The following is a 22,158-nucleotide window of genomic DNA, read 5'->3' on the forward strand; positions in this document are numbered from 1 at the left end:
TCTCCTGAGCTCTGGAGATCCAATCTCCCAGGCCAGAGAGTATCAACACTCGCAAGATAAAACATACAGCATTGTGAAAGATTAACGTGACACCAGAGCTGCAGTTTGCTCACAGACAGATGATGTTATCAGTTTGCAGCCTGGGATTATAAGCAGGAACCCCCAAGCTGCAATTTCGAAGTCTCACCCGTGGAGTGGAGACTGCCTAGGACCTTTTCCCAATTGGGGGTTTCAGATTGCTGCTGTTACATGGGACTTCCCAGTGCTGTTTGAGTCTGGATGTTGGTAAAAACCCAATTTGGTTATTATCTGCTGTTTTGTTTCTCTTTCCTTTTAATGATTGTTTATTGAAAATAAGTTAGATAATTATCTATTAAATACTGAATTGTTTGTGTATGACAAGTGGTTTGTTAACAAATCCTTCGAACCTGAGACGAAAGTTTAAATTTTGGGCAAAACACAGATTCTTTTACCACTGCACCACTTTGTATCTATCTTTTATAGCATATTTCTTTTTAAAATTTTATTACAGGTAATTTGGTATATATGTTATATTACTTTGTTAGTTGAGCCTTTTCTGATTCATTTATTTCATATCTCTCATCACCTGATTTCTAATTTCTAAATAAAGACATTCAATAATAAAATTAGATGGATGAATAAACAGCAAGTATTCTAAGCCTTAAAGAAATTTTTCTAGAACTTAGACTTAGCAATACATTTTACTGGCATGTGGCCCCCTTCTGGTATCTCATATCTTCCTCTTAGAATCTTTTCTTATTCTTGCAGGAATACAATTCCAGAAATTCTTTCACGGAGGGCCTGAAAAGTCAGTCCACACTTAAGATGGTAGTTTCGTTGTATATAGATATTTAGTTTCAAAATTATTTTCCCTAGATTTTAAAAAATACCAATTCATTGTCTTCTTATACCCAAAGTTGTCCAAATGAGAAGTCTGACATAACTTGATTTCTATTTCTTTGCAAATAATTTTCTGTTTCTGGAATTTTCTCCTTAACTCTTGTGTTTTGACATTTTATCACCATGTCTATAGATACAGATACTTTTAATTCATCTCTGTATACTCTGCATTTAATGGAAAACTTGCAGTCTGAAGATATAAATTCTGTGAAAGTCTCCTTTTCTTTACTCAGGACCACCATGTATGACACTTGGGTTGTGCACTGCACTCTACTAACACACTGTACAATGGCATATTCAGAAGATTTTAAGGCTACATTATCCTACACTGTGACTTTGACATCTCTGTGCTGCTGTCGGGCCCTGCTACATGGTTATCTGACAACTCAATCTAAAAGACTCAGTCAGGCTTGTAATCCATGTACATACTACTATTTTCTCCTGTCAGAAAAAATAGCCACAGCTGTTTTGCTTTGTTTTACTCTTATAATAGTTGGGACTTTACTATTTCCCATTATAAATGATTTACATGCACTAATCCAGAAAGACTGATCTATTATTCCCCTTACAGCCTAAACAGATTCCACAATCATAAATACCATGAGGTTCCTTTAGCCAAATGAAAAGATTTCTTACTTTTTCTCTCTAGTCTAAGAATTGAAATTCAAATTCTGCCTTGGTTAACTTTCCTGCTAATTCTAAAATTGTGTTCTCTAGGCATACTTGTTGTTTCTGAAAAAATTCATTTAAGAATAATTTCTGTCACCCAGTTCCTTGATATTTATGTGAAAAAATCATGAAAATAAAAATGCAGACATTTACGAGGAACCATAGGAAAAAGCACCTACAAAACAGCTTGCATAAGCAAAATCATTCTTACTCGATTTTCATGTTGCAGCAGGGAGAAAAGTGAAAAGCCTATGAAAACAAGGATATGCTCCCTTGCTGGAAGTAGTCTTATGGTTGATATATATACAAGTTAATCAGTATGACTTTCTTCTGCTCATTATTCTCCATGTTACAATAAGGAGCGTAAGTGGACATGCTAAACTAGATGAAATCTACATCTCCAGAAAGAAATTCGAGTGGTTTAAGGCCCAACGCTAGAGTTGGAAATTTTGTTAAGAACACTGAACAACCTTTGCCCTGGGTTGTGGTATGTCTGAACTTTGTTTCACATTCCCTCTTGGACTAAAGAGTTTTCCTTCCATGCATTTGAAAATGATAATCCCACTAACTGGAAATAGTCCTACACAAATCTCCAACATCATTGCCAAAAACAACAAAAAATAAAGCTGATAGCTTTAGGTATTTTGTCTTCCCCTCAATGTTAAAAACACTGATAAAAAAAGAATGATAAGGATTTCCCCCTACCTTCTGGCAATTTAAAATTATTGCCTTTGATCCTGTAAAACAACAGAGAGAAATTGTTCTTTATTTCATTTCACAAATCTGCATCCTCCATTGTTTTGCCACAGGAATTCCTTCTTCTGGGTACCTTGTGCTACCTCAGTCCCAAGACCAGTTATCATCTTGATCTGGGTCCTCTGAGGGAAAGTGGTAAAGAACTGCTGCTGCTAACTCGCTTCAGTCGTGTCCGACTCTGTGTGACCCCATAGATGGCAGCCCACCAGGCTCCCCTGTCCCTGGGATTCTCCAGGCAAGAACACTGGAGTGGGTTGCCATTTCCTTCTCCAATGCATGAAAGTGAAAAGTGAAAGGGAAGTCGCTCAGTCGTGTCCGACTCTTATCGACCCCATGGACTGCAGCCTACTGGGCTCCTCCCTCCATCCATGGGATTTTCCAGGCAAGAGTACCGGAGTGCGGTGCCATCGCCTTCTCTGGTAAAGAACTGCTCAAGCTCAATTTGTTCTGCTTCGCTCTCTGTTTCTGGCTTTGGCCATTCAAAGCAAAGTTCCTTGAATTGGTTGATAATGATACTCTCTAGATTCTTATGCTGCCATTTAGTAAAACCACCAGAAATATTTATTGTATAATGAGCTCTCAGTCATTATCTTGTTTGCCACTCCTCGGACCGCAGTTTGGATAAGAAAGTCTTGCTTATATTCTTGGCGAAACTGGGTTCGGAACAGGTGACAGGAACAGGAGCTTCATCTTGAAAATGAAAAGAAACACGTTAGATACTTTAACAAGCAGAAATTAAGAACTCAGAAGTCATCAACCTGACGCCACCAAGCCAATTTTTGAATTTCTAATTAAACATTTCCCAATTATTCACACATTCTCCTTTCAGTTATAAGGTTTGTCCTTCTCTGTGCTACCTGATCATTTCTATTCATTTGGTTTGTTCTTGTGTTAAATCCTCCAAATTCAGAGATTTCAACTCAGAAATCAGAAATAGGAAAGAAGTATTGAGGGTATTTCATTTTTCTCTGAAAGTACTGATGGGAAGTTTCACAAACATCATCTGATTTTTCTTTTTAAAGGTATGTGTCAAAGATTATATCGGTCTTTATACAGCACTAGTAACAGACATTAGAAATAAGGTCTTTTGTTATGTCACTCTTTTTTTTTTTCCCTATTGAGACACATAGCAGACAGTTGAAGATTCTACAGAATCATAGGCCCAACAAGTAAACTGTGCCACGGCCTTCTTGGATGTTTTTAAAATAAAGAAGGTCTTATGCAAGATGCTTAGGGAGTTGACTGGCAAGTCTCTAGGAATCTCTTAAAGCACAGCTTGTTGGGAAAGAAATGTGCTCTGGAGGCACAGGAGTGCCCATGCAAGTGCCTCGCCTGCCACAACAATAATGGGAGAAACACTGATCAAGTGTCTGCCATGTTCCGGCTGCTGTAGTATGTGCATTAAGTACATTATCTCATTTAATCTTCACAACAAGCCTCGAAGGTACATTCCATTATCTTTCTCATTTCATAGAAGAAGAAATTGAGGTTCAGAGGAGCAAAGAAACTTTCCTAAGGTCGTTGAGCTCTTAGGTGGGAAGCTGGGACTCAAAGCTAATGCCCATCACTACTCCAGTACACTGCCTTTCAGCCGGTGTCTTGACTTTTATAACTGGTTTGCTATAAGGGGTCCATCGCCAGAGACCATGGCGTGGACTCTGACATAATAAATGTATATTTGGTCTCTTTCGCCAGTTACTGACACAGAGTTCCTAAAACTTTTTGTGACAGTGGTGCTAACATCTTTTGTTCTAATATTTGGTCTTTGGTCCCAATTCCTGACACAGAGCTCCTAAACCCCCTGGGATTTTCTGGGTAATAGGAGCCTATTTTGTTCTAATGAGATGACTCTTCATGGACTCCTGAGTAGCTTCAGGAAAGGGGCTAGTCACCAGAAAGGCTGGGTATAGATTAGAAGATTGAAACTGTTAACCATACATCCTCCAGGGAAGAGAGAGGGACTGGAGACTGAGTTAATGATCCATCATGCTTACTTGACGAACCCGCCATAAAAATCTCTAATCTATGAGATTCAGAGAGCTTCTGGGTCAGTGTACATACCCACATGCCAGGAAGCCATGTGGATACCCCAGTTACACAGAGACAGAAGCTCCTGCACTCAGGACATTTCCAGATCTTGCCCTGTGTATGTCTTCATCTGGCTGGTAGTCTGGATCCTTTATTATATATCCTTTATAATGGTAAACATGTTTGCCTGAGTTCTATAACCTGTTAGAGCAAATTATTGAAACAGAGGAAGGGGTTGTGGGAACTCCTGATTTGTAGCCAAGACTGACAGGGGTCTACTACTTGTGATTGGCATCTAAAGGTGGTGTGTGTGTTGGGGGTGGGGGAGGGGGTAATCTCCTTGGCTGAGCCCTTAATGTGTGGGGGGTCTGAGCTAACCCCATGTAATTAGTGTCAAAATTGCTTGATATGGAAAGCCCACACACTTGGTGACCAGAAGGATTGAAAGTAGTAAGTAGAGGAAACAAAAGTTTCCCTTTTATGCTCTTATGGTTTCTGAGTTAACTGTAGATAAGTATCCTTAAATGCCTGACAATGTACATTATGAAGCTTCTAAAGTGATTTCTGGACCATGGTGGCTGCAACTTCACCTAGACTTTCACTCTGCATTGTACCATTCCCCATTCAGAGGGCAAAAGATTCTGAAAATAATTTTTGTTAAATCCAACTCTTAAGACTTCTGCACCTCATAGATGCAATTCCTCTGCCCTCCCTTCTCAGCTACTCCTTCCCTCATCAACCCATTCATCCCATCAATATTTACGAGCACCCACTCTATTCCAGATATAGCTTGAGCAGATAGGGATAACAGTGGCAGTGGGCACAGGACTGGAAAGGTCTGTTTTCATTCCAATCCCATAGAAAGGCAATGATAAAGAATCTTCCAACTACCCCAACAAGCTGGGGTAATTTGACACTAATTACACACTAGCAAAGTAATGCTGAAAATTCTCCAAGCCAGGCTCCAACAGAACCAAGAACTTTCAGATGTTCAAGCTGGATTTAGAAAAGGCAGAAGAACCAGAGATTACGCTGCCCACATCCACCGGATCATCAAAAAAGCAAGAGAGTTCCAGAAAAACGTCTACTTCTGCTTTATTGACTATGCCAAAGGCTTTGACTGTGTGGATCACAACAAACTGTGGAAAATTCTTCAAGAGATGGGAATACCAGACCACCAGACCTGCCTCCTGAGAAATCTGTATGGTATGCAGTACAAGCAGCAGCAGTTAGAACAGGACATGGAACAACACACTGGTTCCAAATTGGGAAAGGAACAGGTCAAGGCTATATACTGTCACCCTGCTTTTTTAACTTCTATGCAGAGTACATCATGTGAAATGCCAGGCTGGATGAAGCACAAACTGGAAGGAAGATTGCCGGGAGAAATATCAATAACCTCAGATATGCAGAGGATACCACCCTTATGGCAGAAAGCAAAGAGGATCTGAAGAACCTCTTGATGAAAGTGAAAAAGGAGAGTTGAAAAAGTTGGCTTAAAATTCAACATTCAGAAAACTAAGATCATGGCATCCAGTCCCATCACTTCATGGCAAATAGATGAAAAACAATGGAAACAGTGGGAGACTTTGTTTTTCTGGGCTCCAAAATCACTGCAGATGGTGACTGCAGGCATGAAATTAAAAGACACTTGCTCCTTAAAAGAAAAGCCGTGACCAACCTAAACAGCATATTAAAAAGCAGAGACATTACTTTGTCCATAAAGGTGTGTCTAGTCAAAGCTATGGTTTTTCCAGTAGTCACGTATGGATGTGAGAGTTTGACTGTAAAGAAAGCTGAGCACTGAAGAACTGATGCTTTTGAACTGTGGTGTTGGAGAAGACTCTTGAGAGTCCCTTGGACTGCAAGATCCAACCAGTCCATCCTGAAGGAGATCAGTCCTGGGTGTTCATTGGAAGGACCAATGCTGAAGCTGAAACTCTAATACTTTGGCCACCTGATGCGAACAGCTGACTGATCTGAAAAGACCCTGATGCTGGGAAAGATTGAGGGCAGGAGGAGAAGGAGACAACAGAGGATGAGATGGTTGGATGGCATCATCGACTCAATGGACATAGGTTTGGGTGGACTGCGGGAGTTGGCGATGGACAGGGAGGCCTGGCGTGCTGCGGTTCATGGGATTGCAAAGAGTTGGACACAACTGAGCAACTCAACTGAACTGAAAGGATAGTGAGTAGAACATTCTACCTAACCTGGAGGACTGGGGGAAGCAAGTAATTGAAGAAGGTACCTTTTGGCAAGATGATAGAAGGCCTTTAGTTTCAGGATAAGGAATTGAGGTTTAATCTTTTAGTCACTGGATAAATGATGGCTTTTGATTAGGTGAGCCAACTGCCAACGCTTTAACAACTTCAAAAGACCATAAGAAACATGGTCCCTTGTCCTCAGGTATGAGAGCCCCTGAACTCAAGGATTCTAGTTGAGGAGAAGAACAGATATACTATCTGATGGCTTGTTTGGGTAGAAGATAGACAACCCTGGCCTTTAAACGTACAGTGATTTTTCCTACCATAAAGTGTATTATATAATGATTTTTTTTCTTTCAACTGAAAATTTTAGATTCTCAGTTGAGTCATCTTTCCCTGGCCTCTTTGTCTGAGAGTCTCTGGGGAAAAGATGACTCACTGAGAATCTTTATTTCCACGTGAAAGAGAAATCAGATACAGCCCACAATTCAACTTTTAATTAGATGTAAATTTGAACTCCTACATTATAAATTAATAAAATTCATTATAAGCACAGTCATGTAAATTCTCCCAAGTTTGATTAATATCAAAACTTGACTGTCAAGTGAATTGGAAACTAAGATTTTGTCCTTTTGCCTCAACTGTGTATTTTATTTGGTAAAATATCCAGCCTTTGTCAGGATTAGTCTTGAGTTTTGCAAATTTTGAGAGAGCCTTAGAAATTCATCCCACGTTAACTGTGCCCTTTTATATATCATGTGCCCAAAATCTATTAAAAAAAGCACCCGAGAATACTAAAATCCACCTCCCCAGTCCCCACCCCCAACCTGACTTTATCAGGGAACTTCAGGACAGGCACCTGGATGTTGTTTAGCAGGCTGGTAAATGGTTGTTGTAACCAGGGAAGTTTGTTACAAAACTAAGACAAGGTCCTTGCCCTGGAGGAGATTATTTTCCTGTGAAGGAGTGTAGACAATCACAGTAAATTATGTACTGCTCAGTTTTCACCAAAAGCACAGGACAGGGGAAAATGTTTGACCTAAATGAGAACTAAATCCTAAAAGGGGGGGGGGGGGGGGGCAGGAAATCCCTGAAAGAAGTCTTTGGGCACTGGGTCTCTCAACCTTATCACAAGGATCAAAGTTATGCACCAAACAGACAACTCTTAGTTGTGGGGGTTGTAAACTGTCCTATACATTGTAGGATGTATCCACTAAATGCCAGTAGCACCCCATCCCAAGTGATGACAATCAAAAATGTCTCCAGATATTGCCAAATGTCCCATGGATGGGGGCCTGGGGGAGGAAGGTAGTGTGAAAATTTATCTGGTTGAAGGTCACTGGGCTAAAAAGAAGTTAGGGGAGGATTGCTAAATTGGGATTTGCTTACAGGCCAACATACTAAAGCACCTGGCTATGTTGGTAAAAGCTTGTGACACATACCCAGAGGTGTACGATTAAAAAAAGACTAAGATATTAGTAAACAGCGGGGACTGGGGAACTCAAGGCCATCTGTACGTTGAGAGTAAATCCCAGCTCGTTTACTAGATAAAAGAACAAACGAATTTAGTAGGTTAGCTCCCCTTCCCCCCTGTACCTAAACTCCACTGAGGACTCAGACTAGGCAGGTAGGGACCATCTTGAACACCCTATTACCAGCAAGACATTTACCATTAGGTGGCACCACTGGATCGTGGGACGTTTCAAATTTTAACTGCTAGGACAACTTTTACCATTGTCCCGATATAGCCCCACATGTAAGTGCGATCCTAATTACGGACCCACCCAACGCATTTAATTAAGTGTTTACAGCCGCTTTCTCTGGTAACGTAAGTGGCTCTGAAAAGAGCCTTTGTGTATAACGTAGATGTTCAATTTCGTCCCTTGCGCGCCCTTACTTTGAACTGGTGTACTTGGTGACCGCCTTGGTGCCCTCGGACACGGCGTGCTTGGCCAGCTCACCGGGAAGCAGCAGGCGCACCGCCGTCTGGATCTCCCGAGAAGTAATGGTTGAGCGCTTGTTGTAATGCGCCAGACGCGACGCTTCGCCGGCAATGCGCTCGAAGATGTCATTGACGAAGGAATTCATGATGCCCATGGCCTTGGACGAGATGCCGGTGTCCGGGTGTACCTGTTTCAGCACCTTATACACGTAAACGGAATAGCTCTCCTTGCGGCTGCGCTTGCGCTTCTTGCCGTCCTTCTTCTGCACTTTCGTGACAGCTTTCTTAGAACCTTTTTTAGGAGCAGGAGCGGATTTTGCTGGATCCGGCATTTTTGCAGGAAGACACACCACACGCCTGGACTAAACGATCCCGACTACCTCAAACCTGGCCACTTACACGGTATTTATAGAGCCTGTATGCAAATGAAGGCTAACAGAGTACTGCATTTTTATTGGTTAAGATACAATAGTGTCGTCATAGAGAGGCAGAGTCCATGTAAATGAGGTCCTGCTCTGGCTTTCTTAGTGGTTCTTACAACAAACATCTTGTTAACCAATCAAAATGTTCTGTTTCACATTAAATTAAATAAATATAGTTTCACCTGTTTGGGGTCTTTTGTTAAATGATTTTCACTTTTTCTCATTGACTTGTATATAGTAGATATCTGAAGCGCGTGCTAAAGACAAGCTAACTTTCTCTTATTTTTGCATCGTTTTACTCCTCTGTACTATTTTGGGTACGTTTGGTTCTGGTTTTCGGAACAATACCTTAGCCGCCTACCCCCTCCCCCGCCTTTTTTTTTTTTTTTTTTTTTTACAGTTTGCGCCTTCTGTCTCACGCAGTTAGGAAGATGGGATCCTACGTATCTCGGGATTCTTGTCCCCATTCTTAACAGTTGAAGTACCGAGAAACTACTTGGGGACCGAGGATTTTATCTAACATCTGGCCTAATTCTAGTAACTGTAGAATTGAGCTGAAACCAATTACAGTTATCACATAATGACGGCCTTCTTCAGTATTCAGATTTGTGCTAACGTTTTGTACTAGCAGCTTGGAAAGCGCTAAAAACGACTAGCAGAGAATTTAGCTTCTTGCAAAGTTTTCTCAGAAATGGTTAGGTTCTCCAAAAAAAAATAAGGCTAGGTTGGAGCTCTGCATTAAGAAAGAACCAGCTTGTAAGCGCAGTTAAAAACGACCCAGACCTTGCTTCTGGGGCTCCCTCTAGTGTCTGTCAGCTTTAATTCCATAACCTCACCACTCAACGCGTGTTAAACTCTCCTACCCGCTTTGCCCGTAACACTCGTGCATTAAGAGTTCACCGACTAAAGTGAAAGCTGGTACAGCTGCTTTTTAAGAAAACGTGGGTGGCTCTGAAAAGAGCCTTTAGATCGTCTGTTTTTAAAAGTACGCCTTAAGCCCGCTCCCCGCGGATGCGGCGAGCCAGCTGGATGTCTTTGGGCATGATGGTCACGCGCTTGGCGTGGATGGCGCACAGGTTCGTGTCTTCAAACAGCCCCACCAGGTAGGCCTCGCTCGCCTCCTGCAGCGCCATCACGGCCGAGCTCTGGAAGCGCAAATCGGTCTTAAAGTCCTGCGCGATCTCGCGCACCAGCCGCTGGAACGGCAGCTTGCGGATCAGCAGCTCGGTCGACTTCTGGTAGCGCCGGATCTCCCGCAGGGCCACGGTGCCCGGCCGGTAACGATGCGGCTTCTTGACGCCGCCCGTGGCCGGCGCGCTCTTGCGAGCCGCCTTGGTGGCCAGCTGCTTCCGCGGGGCCTTGCCACCGGTCGACTTGCGGGCAGTCTGCTTCGTACGCGCCATAGTATCTCACAGGTTTTATTCACCGACCCCCTAGGCAGTCTCATTTATAGACGTAGCCTAGTCTTGATTGGGCCAGAAAAGCTAGCAATTTCCGAAATTGTAATCTCATTGGTTAGAATTCAATCCTATTTGGGCAGAAGATTGTAATGCTAGTTTCTTTACTTACAACCTCCATTTTCCAGTCCTTTTCTATAATCTTATCACATTTTTTTAAGCCCTTTTCTTTATATTGCTGTTAACTTTCGTAAGAACAATCTATGAAGTATTTTTGCACGCTTGGGATTTATATTTTAGCAAGTTCTTTAAAAATACAAGCACGCCCTAGGTTTCAGCCTGCATTTCCACTTACTAGTTATTGTAAATCCTCTCCCATAACTAACAAATTTATTTAGCTCCTGATATTGAGCTAAGCGAGAGCTACATTACGACTGAGGTTCAACAAAACAATATGTAGTTGAAGGAACCGGAAATTAAACTTAACCTTTACCCGGTTCGGAACTACACCAAAATTGTGTGCTGATGCTTACCAACTCAGAGCCATCTGCCTCCCCCCCTCCCCCGAGTGCGGTTTTCTCCTCAATCCATCAATGCATAATTAGGTCCTATGGACAAAACGCTTTAAGTAAAGGAAAATAACACCGGAAATATTAATTTCTCCCTTACAATAGTGAATAGTTTTAAATAGTCAAGTTGCTTATTAGTCATTTAACGTTCAAGGATCAAAGCACATAAATTATTCGTTGATTACTGAGTTGCTAGCGTATTTTCAATAAAGTGTTTCCTAATGCTTACAGTTTCAAATCTTTTATATTCTTTATACAGAAATTTAAGATCTTTTGCCTTTTGTTTCCTGTGCTTTTAAGAATTTCTCAGAAAATTACATATAAAACAAAAGTTATGTAAGGTTACCAATGCTTAAAATTTTAATAACTAACAAATACCTTTAATGATATGCTTATTTGATTGGAACCACATCCCATATAAAAACTCAAACCTGAGAATAAAATTAGGCCCAAGAGGCTCAAAACATAGCTCCAAGGTATGATGATCACTTTCCTGAAGTTAAAAGTGATTTTGAAAAGTTTTTCCTGAACGTTAAACACAAGGTAGAGACTATCTGTGATGTATGGTTGCCTTAGAAGTCACCTTTAATAACAGAATGCTGATTCATATTAGACGTCTCCTTAGGCAGCAGCAATCGCCTGCTATAGGGAGAAGATCTAAAACGTCAGTGAGAAAGTGTTGGTGATATGAACAACTGTTACCATATCCTGTGGTTATTTTGTAATAACGTCTTGTAGATACAGAGCACCGCTCAGTATTTTAAAATTTTATATGTATATTATTTAATTCCAACTCTGTGAAATAGATGTTATTTAACTCATTTTACAGATAAAGAAACTGAGTCTCAGATGTTATGGCTCATCCTGGATAAGTGACAAGGCCTACATAATATTCTAAAGCACAAGAATGAAATTACAACGGATCTCCAGTTTTTGCAGGCTTGGGGTATATTTTAAAGCACTAGAGAATTTTCCCAACATACAATCGAATTACTCAACTCAGTTGTTCCCATCAGAAGAAGAAACTACCCCACAGCAGGTGTCTGGGTTATAGCCCAAAGCTGTCCACCCAAGTGTCACGTTTCTTTGAAAAAAAGATTTTTTTAATTTGTTTTGATGTATCCACTCTTGGCCAAGCTGTATGGGATGTGCTCATTTAAACAAGAAAAAGATTCTCAAGCTGTCTGTTTATATAGAATCCAGCAGTAATGAGACTTGTATTACCTTTGTCAGCCAAAATTGGCAGTTGCCACAGGGGCTTGCTGTCTACCTCTACAAGGATTAAGTCATGGGCTGCTGCAGCTGCTGACCTCCAACACTCCTTGAAGGAGTTCAGGGTGGAGAGCAGAAATTAGGCACTCTGTGCTCCGGAAAACTGGCAGGATGGGTCTTTAGATAGTTAGATATTCTCAGGAGCTGATTTCATGAGCCCAGTTCTTATAAGAAAATACAGATATAAGATATCTAGAAAAACACTAAAATCCTTCATGGTGTAATTGTTTCTCGTGACTAGCAGAAGTCTCATAATGCCAGCAGAAACTTCTATAAAAAATATGTGCTTGATTGTATGTGCTCCTTTTGCCAAAATCAAGTATATATTGTCTTTTCCCTCTGCCTCTTTGGAAGTTTCTCAGAGCTATCAGAGGTGCTGTCTCCCAGGCTGCAGTCCTCATAGTGCCCCAAATAAAACTTAACTCACAACTCTCATGTTGTGCTTTTTTTTTTTTTTTTTAAGTTGGTATCTTTATACAGAGAATGAGAAAATTCTGAGAGTCTTCCTCTGGCTTAATAAAGAAGCTGAATAAGAATTTCTACTTCTCAGAAAACAATGATGCCAACTTAAATGTTAACTCTGAGACAAATCAAATAAGATAATCAGAATCCTATATTATTAAGGGTCATAAGTAACATTTCTCTGAACATACCAATCTGTAATATATAGTCACCTTAGAAGTCATCTTTAATATGATATATGATTGTCTTAGATATCACCTTTAATAAGAGAATTCTGATTTAGTTCAATTTCACCTAGTCTCCACATTGGACAATAGAGTAATAATCCTGTCAATGTTCTCAATATACCACTTTATCAAAAGCAAGAAGAATCTGTGCTTTGCTACAGCTGTGAGGAAGAGGCAGTCTTTTTCTCTTTTAAAATTTCTGAAGTTTCTTTCATTAGAAATAACAAAAACCTGAAGTTTTAAGACTGAGCACTAAAATTTCATTATTTAGTATTGGGGGGGGAAGAAAACAGGCATGAGAAGCTTAAATTTTACCGTAGGAAATAAGCAGGCAAAACATATAATGTTTTGTGTGTGCATGTGTTTGTTTTTAATACAAAAGTAATGAACTAAATTATACGTTCTAGGAAGACAGTTTGTGTCTTGTTTTTTACTTCAAGTACCCCCAAGGTTTCAAGTATCACAATTTTGAGACTAAATCTTCAGCCTGTGGGTTTCAGGCCACATGCCTCCTTCTTTTCATTTTGAATGGCTTCAGCCCTGGACCAAATGGAGAGAAGGCCAAGGATTTTGAGTTTCCTTTCTTACTCCATTCTGAGCTAAACTCATTCCCCCAACACTCTACTTATTGGATAAACACTTCCCCTTTCCTGCCTGACCTTAACACTACTACCTGTAAGATACAGTGAGGGATTGTGTCTGGGAGGAAAAATTTCCCTTGACCCACTTAGGGTCCCTGGCTGAGTCTGAAAATTAAACAAAGACAGATTAACAGGAAAAAAGCACACACAGGTATTTAAGTTTTACATGATGTAGGAACATTCATAAGGAAATGAAGATCTGAAGGAACAAGCCTAAGCATTTTTATGCTAGATTTAATGAAGAGCAGGTGTTGTGTAGAAATATGAGAGGTTAATGAGTATGAGGTAAGCTTACTAAACTGGGGGAACAGCAAGGCCTGTTTGTTAGGATTCTTCTGTGTGTCCCTTTGTCTTCAGAGATAAGGGTGCTCTTTTTCTCTGGGAATCGGGACAGCACCTCTCACAGAAGAGTTTTATGACCTCTTTCAGGTGAGAAAGTCTGGGGAAGGGCATAGTGACCCTCCCACTTCTGCCATTTTCTCAAAATTTCTTCAGCTTACTCAATATGCTGAGGTGCCGTATTTTGGAGTAGCACGTCTTGAACCCCATCAGTGGCAATATATGCCACCCCTAAAATATGTCACTTTAATATAAGGATTGTTTTTAAACTAGGGGACTTCTCTGGTGACTCAGATGGTAAAGAATCCACCTGCAGTGCAGGAGAGCTGGATTTGATACCTGGTTCGGGAAGATCCCCTGGAGAAGGGAATGGCAACCCACTCCAGTAGAATCCACTCTAGAGAATTGCATGGACAGAAGAGCCTGGCACGGGCTACATCCAAGGGGTGACAAAGGCAGACACGGCTGAGCAACTTTCACTTTCATTTTTCGCTTTTTAAACTAAAGGCACTTGAAAAACAGCAGATGCAAGAAGGGCCCTCTGACAACCCCTTTTCTTCCTTAAAAAAGGAGATTAACCCCCCTGCCCCGTATGCTAGATGTCTTCCCTACACAGGAGCGTGTTCCAAGACAGGGAATCCTGGAAAGCCGAGAGGAATCTGCTTAAACAAACCTTATTAACCTAACCCGTATCTTCCTAGTTACTTCTCTACCTAGTTAACTCCTGCAGTTAACTTCACATGTTAGCTACCTTTGTCCAAACCCTTTGGTCTTGTCACATCTCTAGACTTCATCAGGTTTTTTAATTGTTTTAAAAGTTATATATAAGCTCAGGGCCTACCTAGGTCTTCATGTTCCTTTTAAAGACTCCTGTATATACATGGAAATACGAAATTACATTCTTTTTTCCCTTTGACTGGATTTATGTCAGTTTAATTCTCAGGCCCAGTCACAGAATCTAAGATGTAAAAGAAGGTTTTCCCTCTGCTATAAATTTATACAATTTTTGGCTTTCCAGTATAACATGTCCTTGTGGACTGTAGTAGGTTCAAGTAAAGTTGCACACAGTATTTTAAAGCTATTCAAACAAGAACTTATTTTGCTTCATTAACCATCCTCATGAGATTTGAGCTATATATTGCAGGGATTTTAAGGGCTATAGATATTATTTTTAACATTTATTTGTGTGGATCACAACAAACTGGAAAATTCTTCAAGAGATGGGAATACTAGACCACCTGACCTGCCTGCTGAGAAATCTGTATGGAGGACAAGAAGCAACAGTTAGAACTGGACATGGAACAACAGACTGGTTCCAAATCAGGAATGGAGTATATCAAGGCTGTATATTGTCACCCTGCTGATTTAACTTACATGAAGAGTACATCATGCGAAATGCCAGGCTGGATGAAGCACAAGCTGGAATCAAGCTGCTGGGAGAAATATCAATAACCTCAGATACCCAGATAACACCACCCTTATGGCAGAAAGTGAAGAAGAACTAAAGAGCCTCTTGATGAAAGTGAAAGAGGAGAGTGAAAAGTTGGCTTAAAGCTCAACATTCAGAAAATTAAGATCATGGCAACTGGTCCCGTCACTTCATGGCAAATAGATGGGGAAACAATGGAAACAGTGGGAGACTTTATTTTTCTGGGCTCCAAAATCACTGCAGATGGTGACTGCAGCCATGAAATTAAAGGACACTTGCTCCTTGAAAGAAAAGCTATGACCAGCCGAGACAGCATATTAAAAAGCAGAGACATTACTTTGCCAACAAAGGTCTTTCTAGTCAAGGCTATGGTTTTTCCAGTAGTCATGTATGGATGTGAGAGTTGAACTGTGAAGAAAGCTGAGTGCCAAAGAATTGATGCTTTTGAACTGTGGTGTTGGAGAAGACTCTTGAGAGTCCCTTGGACTGCAAGGAGATCCAACCAGTCCATCCTAAAGGAAATCAGTCCTGGGTGTTCATTGGAAGTACTGATGCTGAAGCTGAAGCTCCAAAACTTTGGCCACCTGATTCGAAGAACTGACTCATTTGAAAAGATCCTGACGCTGGGAAAGATTGAAGCAGGAGGAGAAGGGGACAACAGAGGATGAGATGGTTGGATGGCATCACCAATGTGATGGATATGAGTTTGAGTAAACTCCAGGTGTTGATGATGGACAGAGAAGCCTGGAAGTCCATGGGTTCACTAAGAGTCAGACACAACTGAGAGACTGAACTGAACTGCAACTTAGAAAAAAAATTCAGGCCACAGTTGTTAGCAGGACACTTAATACTTCTGGTCTGTGGGGAAAATTAGAACAGAATGCTCACAACTCAACCTACATATAGCCCGTCCGGAAAAAAAATGTATTTTTTAAACATATCCTCTTCCTCAACATTCCTTTCATTTAATTTTTGTAACAACAGTGTACATATGTTATTTCATTTAATACAGCTGCACATGGATTGCTTTCTCAATCTGAATTTACTTGCAACAGGGAAAAGGAGAGTTTATTTCGGAGATAATTTTGTTTAGGTAATGAGTGATTAGTCGCTTCACAGGCAGATGAAGCATGCTGAAAGTTTGTAGATACTCTCTCTGAATCTGCCTAGGGCCCTGTTCTCTCTGACATCAAAAATCATCACTTCTGTCAGCCTGGGAAAGGAGAGACATGGACCCTAGGCTGAACAGTTTCTTTCAGGAGGCTGGGCTCTGCCCCTATAAGAGATAAAAGACCACATATTTCTCATTCATTAAGTTAAGGAGACCTCCCTGACTACATATATGCAGAAAGGCTCCTTGGAGGTCAAAAAGGGAGGGGGCATCACATCATAGTAATTGATGTCAATGACCCATAAGCCTCTTCACTAGAATCCATCTTGGCTAAGAGATGCATGTGAGCACATGGGAAGATCCTGAGATATACCCAGACTCAGAACCAGGCAAATCGAAATGATTGGCCAAAGGAAATCTGGAAGCAATGCCCCATAAAAGTGATTCAAACCACCACGAGAGTGCTACTCTCTCTCAGCCTGCCCGTGTGTCTGTCTGCACATACTGGACTCTTTTTCCTCCTAACAAATACTGGTTTCACTATTTTCCATCTTTGTGCAAATTCTTTTCTGCAAAGCCAGAGAGCCAGGGCCTTGTCACTGACCTCTGGTTTAGTCGCTAGGATTTGGTGCTCTCACCACCACAACCCCAACCTCAGCCTGGCCAGGAACCAAAGCCCTGCTTCAAGCTGCTGCAGGCCGAGAGCACTTGAGATCAAAACTTGGCTTGCAGTTGTTTCATCATGTTACACTTTGGTTGTGTCTTTCTTTCCTAGTAGCGTTTGAAGCAATCAAATGGAGAAACTGTTCATTTTATAAACAATTATTGAGCTTGTGCTACATACTGAATAACATGTTGGTTTACAAAGAAAAATAAAAACCACTGCCAGGCACTCAAAGCTGGGGGAGGGGATATATAAGATGCAAAAGATACATAAAATAATGTGATAGATTCTGTAAGAGTGGCTAAAGAATCAGCAAAAAGCATGTGTTTCTCTGCCCTGAAGCAGCAAATGGAGAGGAAGATATTACAGGGAAGGAAAAATAATTTTCCCTCCTCCCTTCTGAGTTCTCACTGAGACCTCTATAATAAAAGACAGATTAACAAGAGAAAAACAAACAAATTTATTAATAGATATACCTCAGGTTTATGTGAGAGATACAGGGGGAAATTAATAACTCCCTCAAATGGCTTAGAGTATAGACTTAAATACCATCTTAATAGGAAAGAGTGGTCAGGTAGGCCTTTAAGGGAGAGTAAATGATATTTAGGAAAGATGAATGGTTTGTGATGTTTGTCTGAGTGTGGTGGTGACGTCCAGTTTCCTCTCCTGTGTTGAGCCAATCTTCCCTGATTGATAGAAATCCCATTTCCATGGGATTTCCACTGAGTTCCTTTCTGAGGATCTGTCTTAGGTAGGTAAAGGAGTTCAAAGAAAGTCTATCCCTACATTAGCTGTTTTTCAAAGTATTACAGCTCAAAATAATCAATACACCAATGCCACATATTTTGAGGTAGCATGTCCAGAACTCTGTCATATTCTGAGGTGGCATATGCTACCATTCAAGATCTACTGTGAATTCCAGGGTGTTCATTTAGGCTTGTGATTTATGATAGCACCATCCAATGAGCAAAGTTGTTCAGTCACTCAGTTGTGTCCGACTCTTTGCAACCCCATGGACTGTAGCCAGCCAGGCCCCTCTGTCCATGGGATTCTCCAGACACGAATACTGGAATGGGTTGGCATTTCCTTCTCCAAATGAGCAGAGAGAGAACCTCAATTTTTATAGGGTGGAAGGAGGAGAATATATTTCCTCAGCCCCCACAAGAGTCACACCTTGGAGAGTTTAAACATTTTGATTTGGGGAGATTTTGAGTTTAAAATGACTAAAGAATAACCAGGAGAACCTCTGTGCCTGGAGCCTAGAAGTTTAGATAAAGATATAGATTTAAGATTCATTAACACACAGAAGATAGAATTAAAAGAGAGATGAAGGAAGGCAGATAAGTTGTTTATTCTTTTCTTGTTTTTTAAGTCTGTTACGACTTATTTCCCACCAGTGACCAGGCTAATACAACATAACTTGCAAATATATTAGTTAAAATTATAATTTCTAATATTCTGAATATAAATTTTTTGCATCTTATTTAACATTGCTCCATTTAGCCATTAGCTTTTTTTTTCAAGTTTGTATGTTTTAGATATTAAAATAATAATAAACATATCTCAGAAAAAAAGATAATTCTTTTTGAGGTAGAAACCACATCTCTTCCTATATTCTACAGAAGACCCTGGTAATGAATGTGCTATCAGTAGAAACCAAATCAATTTCATAAGGCAGTTTCTGATAATGACTCTCAATATGGAGCAGATGTCCTCTTGTGTGAAACCCAATTCAGCAAACTTTGCTAGCTCCATGTGGGGTCTCAGTTTAGGCACTGAATTCTCGCTGAAAACAAGGGTCAGAAGGAGAGGATCTGAGAAACTGAGGTACAGAAACCCCTTCAGTCTTCTTTTTGTATGTATTGCTTCTTTCTGCAGAGTTTAGGATGACAGTGCGTTGGATTCACTGACCTCCACGTTAAAAGCCTTGCAGTATAGAAACCAATTTTCCTAGGATCTGATTTCTCCTGGGTGAGGGGAAATTCCATGCCTCATACACACAAAATAAAGACGAGACTCGGGAATTACTGCGCGCTGTCTCTTCCCCCTCCCCACGCATGCCAGGTGCAGCTGCCCTAGGGATCGCCGCCTGGGTCTGTCAGTCTAATTGTGGAAACCGTGTCTGCTGTTTTATGTAACCGTGGTTTCGAAGCCTAGGATCTCTCTATAGAGGTTAGATCCGGGGCGGAGCTCTCTAACTCCTGCCTCTGGATTCCATCTGCCCTTCCTCTGGTTTTTCTCCCCATTCCTTTCTTCTTAGTCTAAATCTAATGTCTTCTGGGACCTCACAGTCGGAGCGAGACAGAGGCGAAAACAGCGTCAGGATCCGGAAACTTGGATCCGAATTCTCCCGGGAATTCTGGCAAATAGATCTTTGAAAAGAGTAGTCCGAGAGGAGAGGGGCAAGATAGGGGCAGAGGATTAAAGAATACAAAGTACTATGCATAAAATAAATAAACTAAAAGGGCATATTCTACAGCACAGATAATGTAGCCAATATTTTATAATAACTAAATGCAATCTGATTTATAAAAATATTGAATCGTTGGTACACCTGAAACTAATATAAAATTGTAAATCAACTTCAAAAATAAATTAATAAAAATGAAAGGAGAGGATCCATTAGAGGGTTCTGTGGAGGGTGGAGGAAGATAGGGAAACAGCAGAAATGAAGAACAGTCGAGTGGGCGGGGACAATTGGGACCGCTTCCCGCCCGCGCGCTTTCGGTTTTCAATCAGGTCCGCTGCTCTTGTATATCTGGAGGAAAAGCAGCCCTTTCTGTCTCAGAGGCTTTCCGACCAGCTCAGTCATGTCTGGACGAGGAAAGGGCGGCAAAGGCTTAGGCAAGGGTGGCGCCAAGCGCCACCGCAAAGTCTTGAGAGATAACATCCAAGGCATCACTAAGCCGGCCATTCGGCGCCTTGCTCGGCGTGGGGGAGTCAAGCGCATTTCCGGCCTCATTTACGAGGAGACCCGAGGCGTGTTGAAGGTGTTTCTGGAGAACGTTATTCGGGACGCAGTCACCTACACGGAGCACGCCAAGCGCAAGACAGTCACTGCTATGGACGTGGTCTACGCGCTAAAGCGGCAGGGACGCACCCTGTACGGCTTCGGAGGTTGAGCTGCTGCCCCTGTGTTCTGTGTGATAATCTCAAAGGCCCTTTTTAGGGCCAACCACACGGTCATCTGAAGAGCTGGATACTTAAAAGTACGGGTAACTTTGTATCTGGCAAGAGTGGGGTCAGAAGTAGCGAATCCTGAAAGTGTCAACAGCTCAGAAGACAAGTCATTTACCAAAAGCTGCTCTTCACTTGTCTGCTTGCTTTGGGGCTCGCTATCAATTGTAGTCGTTGGACCAGGCTGTGGAAAGTAGTTTGTGTGGGCTTCACTTCCCAGCTCTAGGGATCATACTGGGTGGTGGTAATTGCCATTACAATCTTCTCACCTGGGAAGGTGCAAGAGCACTAGCAAAGAAATAAATCCAGTAACCGACCATTCAAATATGAAGCAAATAAGGGGTCGTTAGGTCAGAGGTGGGCTCACTGAGTTTTAAGCACATGTGGAAATTATCTGACCAGTGTATGGAAGGTATTTTTGGTGTCCTGTGCTTTTTATGCTAAAGGCCCCTCACAATTTGCTGAGAGTAGTGTGTGTGTGTGTGTGTGTGTGTGTGTGTACAACATTCAAGGAAGAATTTACTTAAAGATTTAAGAGATTTGTCTTTGGTGATAATATCACAAAGATAAAATGCAGAAACATACGAATTTTCAATAAAAGCTGAGCAGAGTATATAACTTTAATGTGAAAGCACATCTTCAAGAAACAGAAAATTCTGGTATGTGACTTTTCCATCAAGGCCTGTTGCAGCTTAGAGTAAGAGACTGTCAGAAACATACCATCAATACACAAAGCACAGTTTAATTTTTAACAAGGCAAAAGCAAATTCTTATATATAGATAGAGATACATAGTCTTTCTCTATACACTACCAATGCTAAATTGCCCTAATTTGAATTGAAGTATTGGTCCACACCTCTTGTCCTTAAACCTGATTATAGTTTTGCAGGTATTATATTTTCAAGTAAAAGGGTTTTTTTGGTTTGTTTTTTTTTTAATGTTCCAGGCCTATAATTTTACAGCTAAATTTGGCCTGTCTGTATCCCCCAAGAAAATCCTACAGAAGAAATTCTGTCAATTCCCAAAAGATATTGAGAATTGGTCTCCACACTTGGCTGCTCTCATTAGCATCAAACACTTGGTCAACTGGTTTAAAACGAGGTGCTTAGCAATGGAGATGCCAGAAAGTCAAAACATGGGAAACCTGCCCTAAAGAGGTTATTATCAGAATGAGTGAGTGAATGTTCAGTCGCTCAGTGGTTTCCAACTCTTTGCAGCCCCCACGAACTAGGGGAGAAAAATAATACATAAAATACATACACACACAGCCCAAAAGCACAAGGTGTCACATATTTGGGATGATGCAAAATGTAAATGATGATTATTATAGGAGTCCTAACAGCAGAGGTCACTGGCTGCTGGAGAATGATCAGGCTTGGCTGTAGAGGTGGGGCTTGTATCAGGCTGTTAAGGAGCAGAATGCCTGGCATCCCGATAAGAGATACAGTAAAGGGGAGGGGGAGGATCAAGGAGGGAAACGCAAGAATAACATTTGTGAAGATGTCCAAGGACAAAAGGATTCAATGTTCAAGATGTTTCATCTTCCCTTCAAATTAAAATCTCAACAGCCACTGATGACATTTCTATTTCAAACATCTCTATGATTTTTTTTTTCATTTTAAAGGTAATGCAGATTGAATATATCTGATCCTCGCTGAGATCCTCTGAAGGAGATTATCAAAAATTTGAAGAGAAATCAAAGAATAAAGGAAGGAGGGTGCAACATATCCATTATCTAAACTGCTGCTGCTGCTGCTAAGTCACTTCAGTGTGTCCGACTCTGTGCGACCCCATAGACGGCAGCCCACTAGGCTCACTCATCCCTGGGATTCTCCAGGCAAGAATACTGGAGTGGGTTGCCATTTCCTTCTCCAATGCATGAAAGTGAAAAGTGAAATTGAAAGTGAAGTCGCTCAGTCGTGTCT

At 41.1% G+C, this 22,158-nt stretch overlaps 3 protein-coding genes across 4 annotated transcripts; 1 reads left to right on the forward strand and 2 right to left on the reverse strand.

Annotated features, from left to right (window-relative positions):
- Positions 1-2,320: 2,320 nt before the first annotated feature.
- On the reverse strand, positions 2,321-8,906 carry H2BC18 (H2B clustered histone 18). Of its 2 annotated transcripts, XM_069603361.1 has the most exons (2): positions 8,479-8,906; positions 2,321-3,036 (listed from the first exon to the last, which is right to left on the reverse strand). In XM_069603361.1, exons 1-2 carry the CDS (start codon positions 8,853-8,855, stop codon positions 3,033-3,035), a joined length of 381 nt encoding a protein of 126 aa, XP_069459462.1. In that variant the 5' UTR covers positions 8,856-8,906; the 3' UTR covers positions 2,321-3,032. The 2 variants fall into 2 exon arrangements, with proteins under 2 accessions (XP_069459462.1, XP_069459471.1); XM_069603370.1 differs by lacking the exon at positions 2,321-3,036 and having other exon boundaries at positions 8,475-8,891.
- Positions 8,907-9,325: 419 nt separating this feature from the next.
- On the reverse strand, positions 9,326-10,363 carry LOC138432528 (histone H3). Its single transcript, XM_069573849.1, has one exon. It carries the CDS (start codon positions 10,346-10,348, stop codon positions 9,938-9,940), a length of 411 nt encoding a protein of 136 aa, XP_069429950.1. The 5' UTR covers positions 10,349-10,363; the 3' UTR covers positions 9,326-9,937.
- A 9,482-nt stretch (positions 10,364-19,845) lies between these two features.
- On the forward strand, positions 19,846-20,887 carry H4C14 (H4 clustered histone 14). The gene has a single exon (XM_069573858.1). The coding sequence runs from the start codon at positions 19,867-19,869 to the stop codon at positions 20,176-20,178; it is 312 nt and encodes a 103-aa protein (XP_069429959.1). The 5' UTR covers positions 19,846-19,866; the 3' UTR covers positions 20,179-20,887.
- The last annotated feature ends 1,271 nt before the right edge of the window (positions 20,888-22,158 follow it).

This window comes from Ovis canadensis, chromosome 1 (assembly GCF_042477335.2).
Source record: "Ovis canadensis isolate MfBH-ARS-UI-01 breed Bighorn chromosome 1, ARS-UI_OviCan_v2, whole genome shotgun sequence".
NCBI classification, from domain to species: domain Eukaryota; kingdom Metazoa; phylum Chordata; class Mammalia; order Artiodactyla; family Bovidae; genus Ovis; species Ovis canadensis.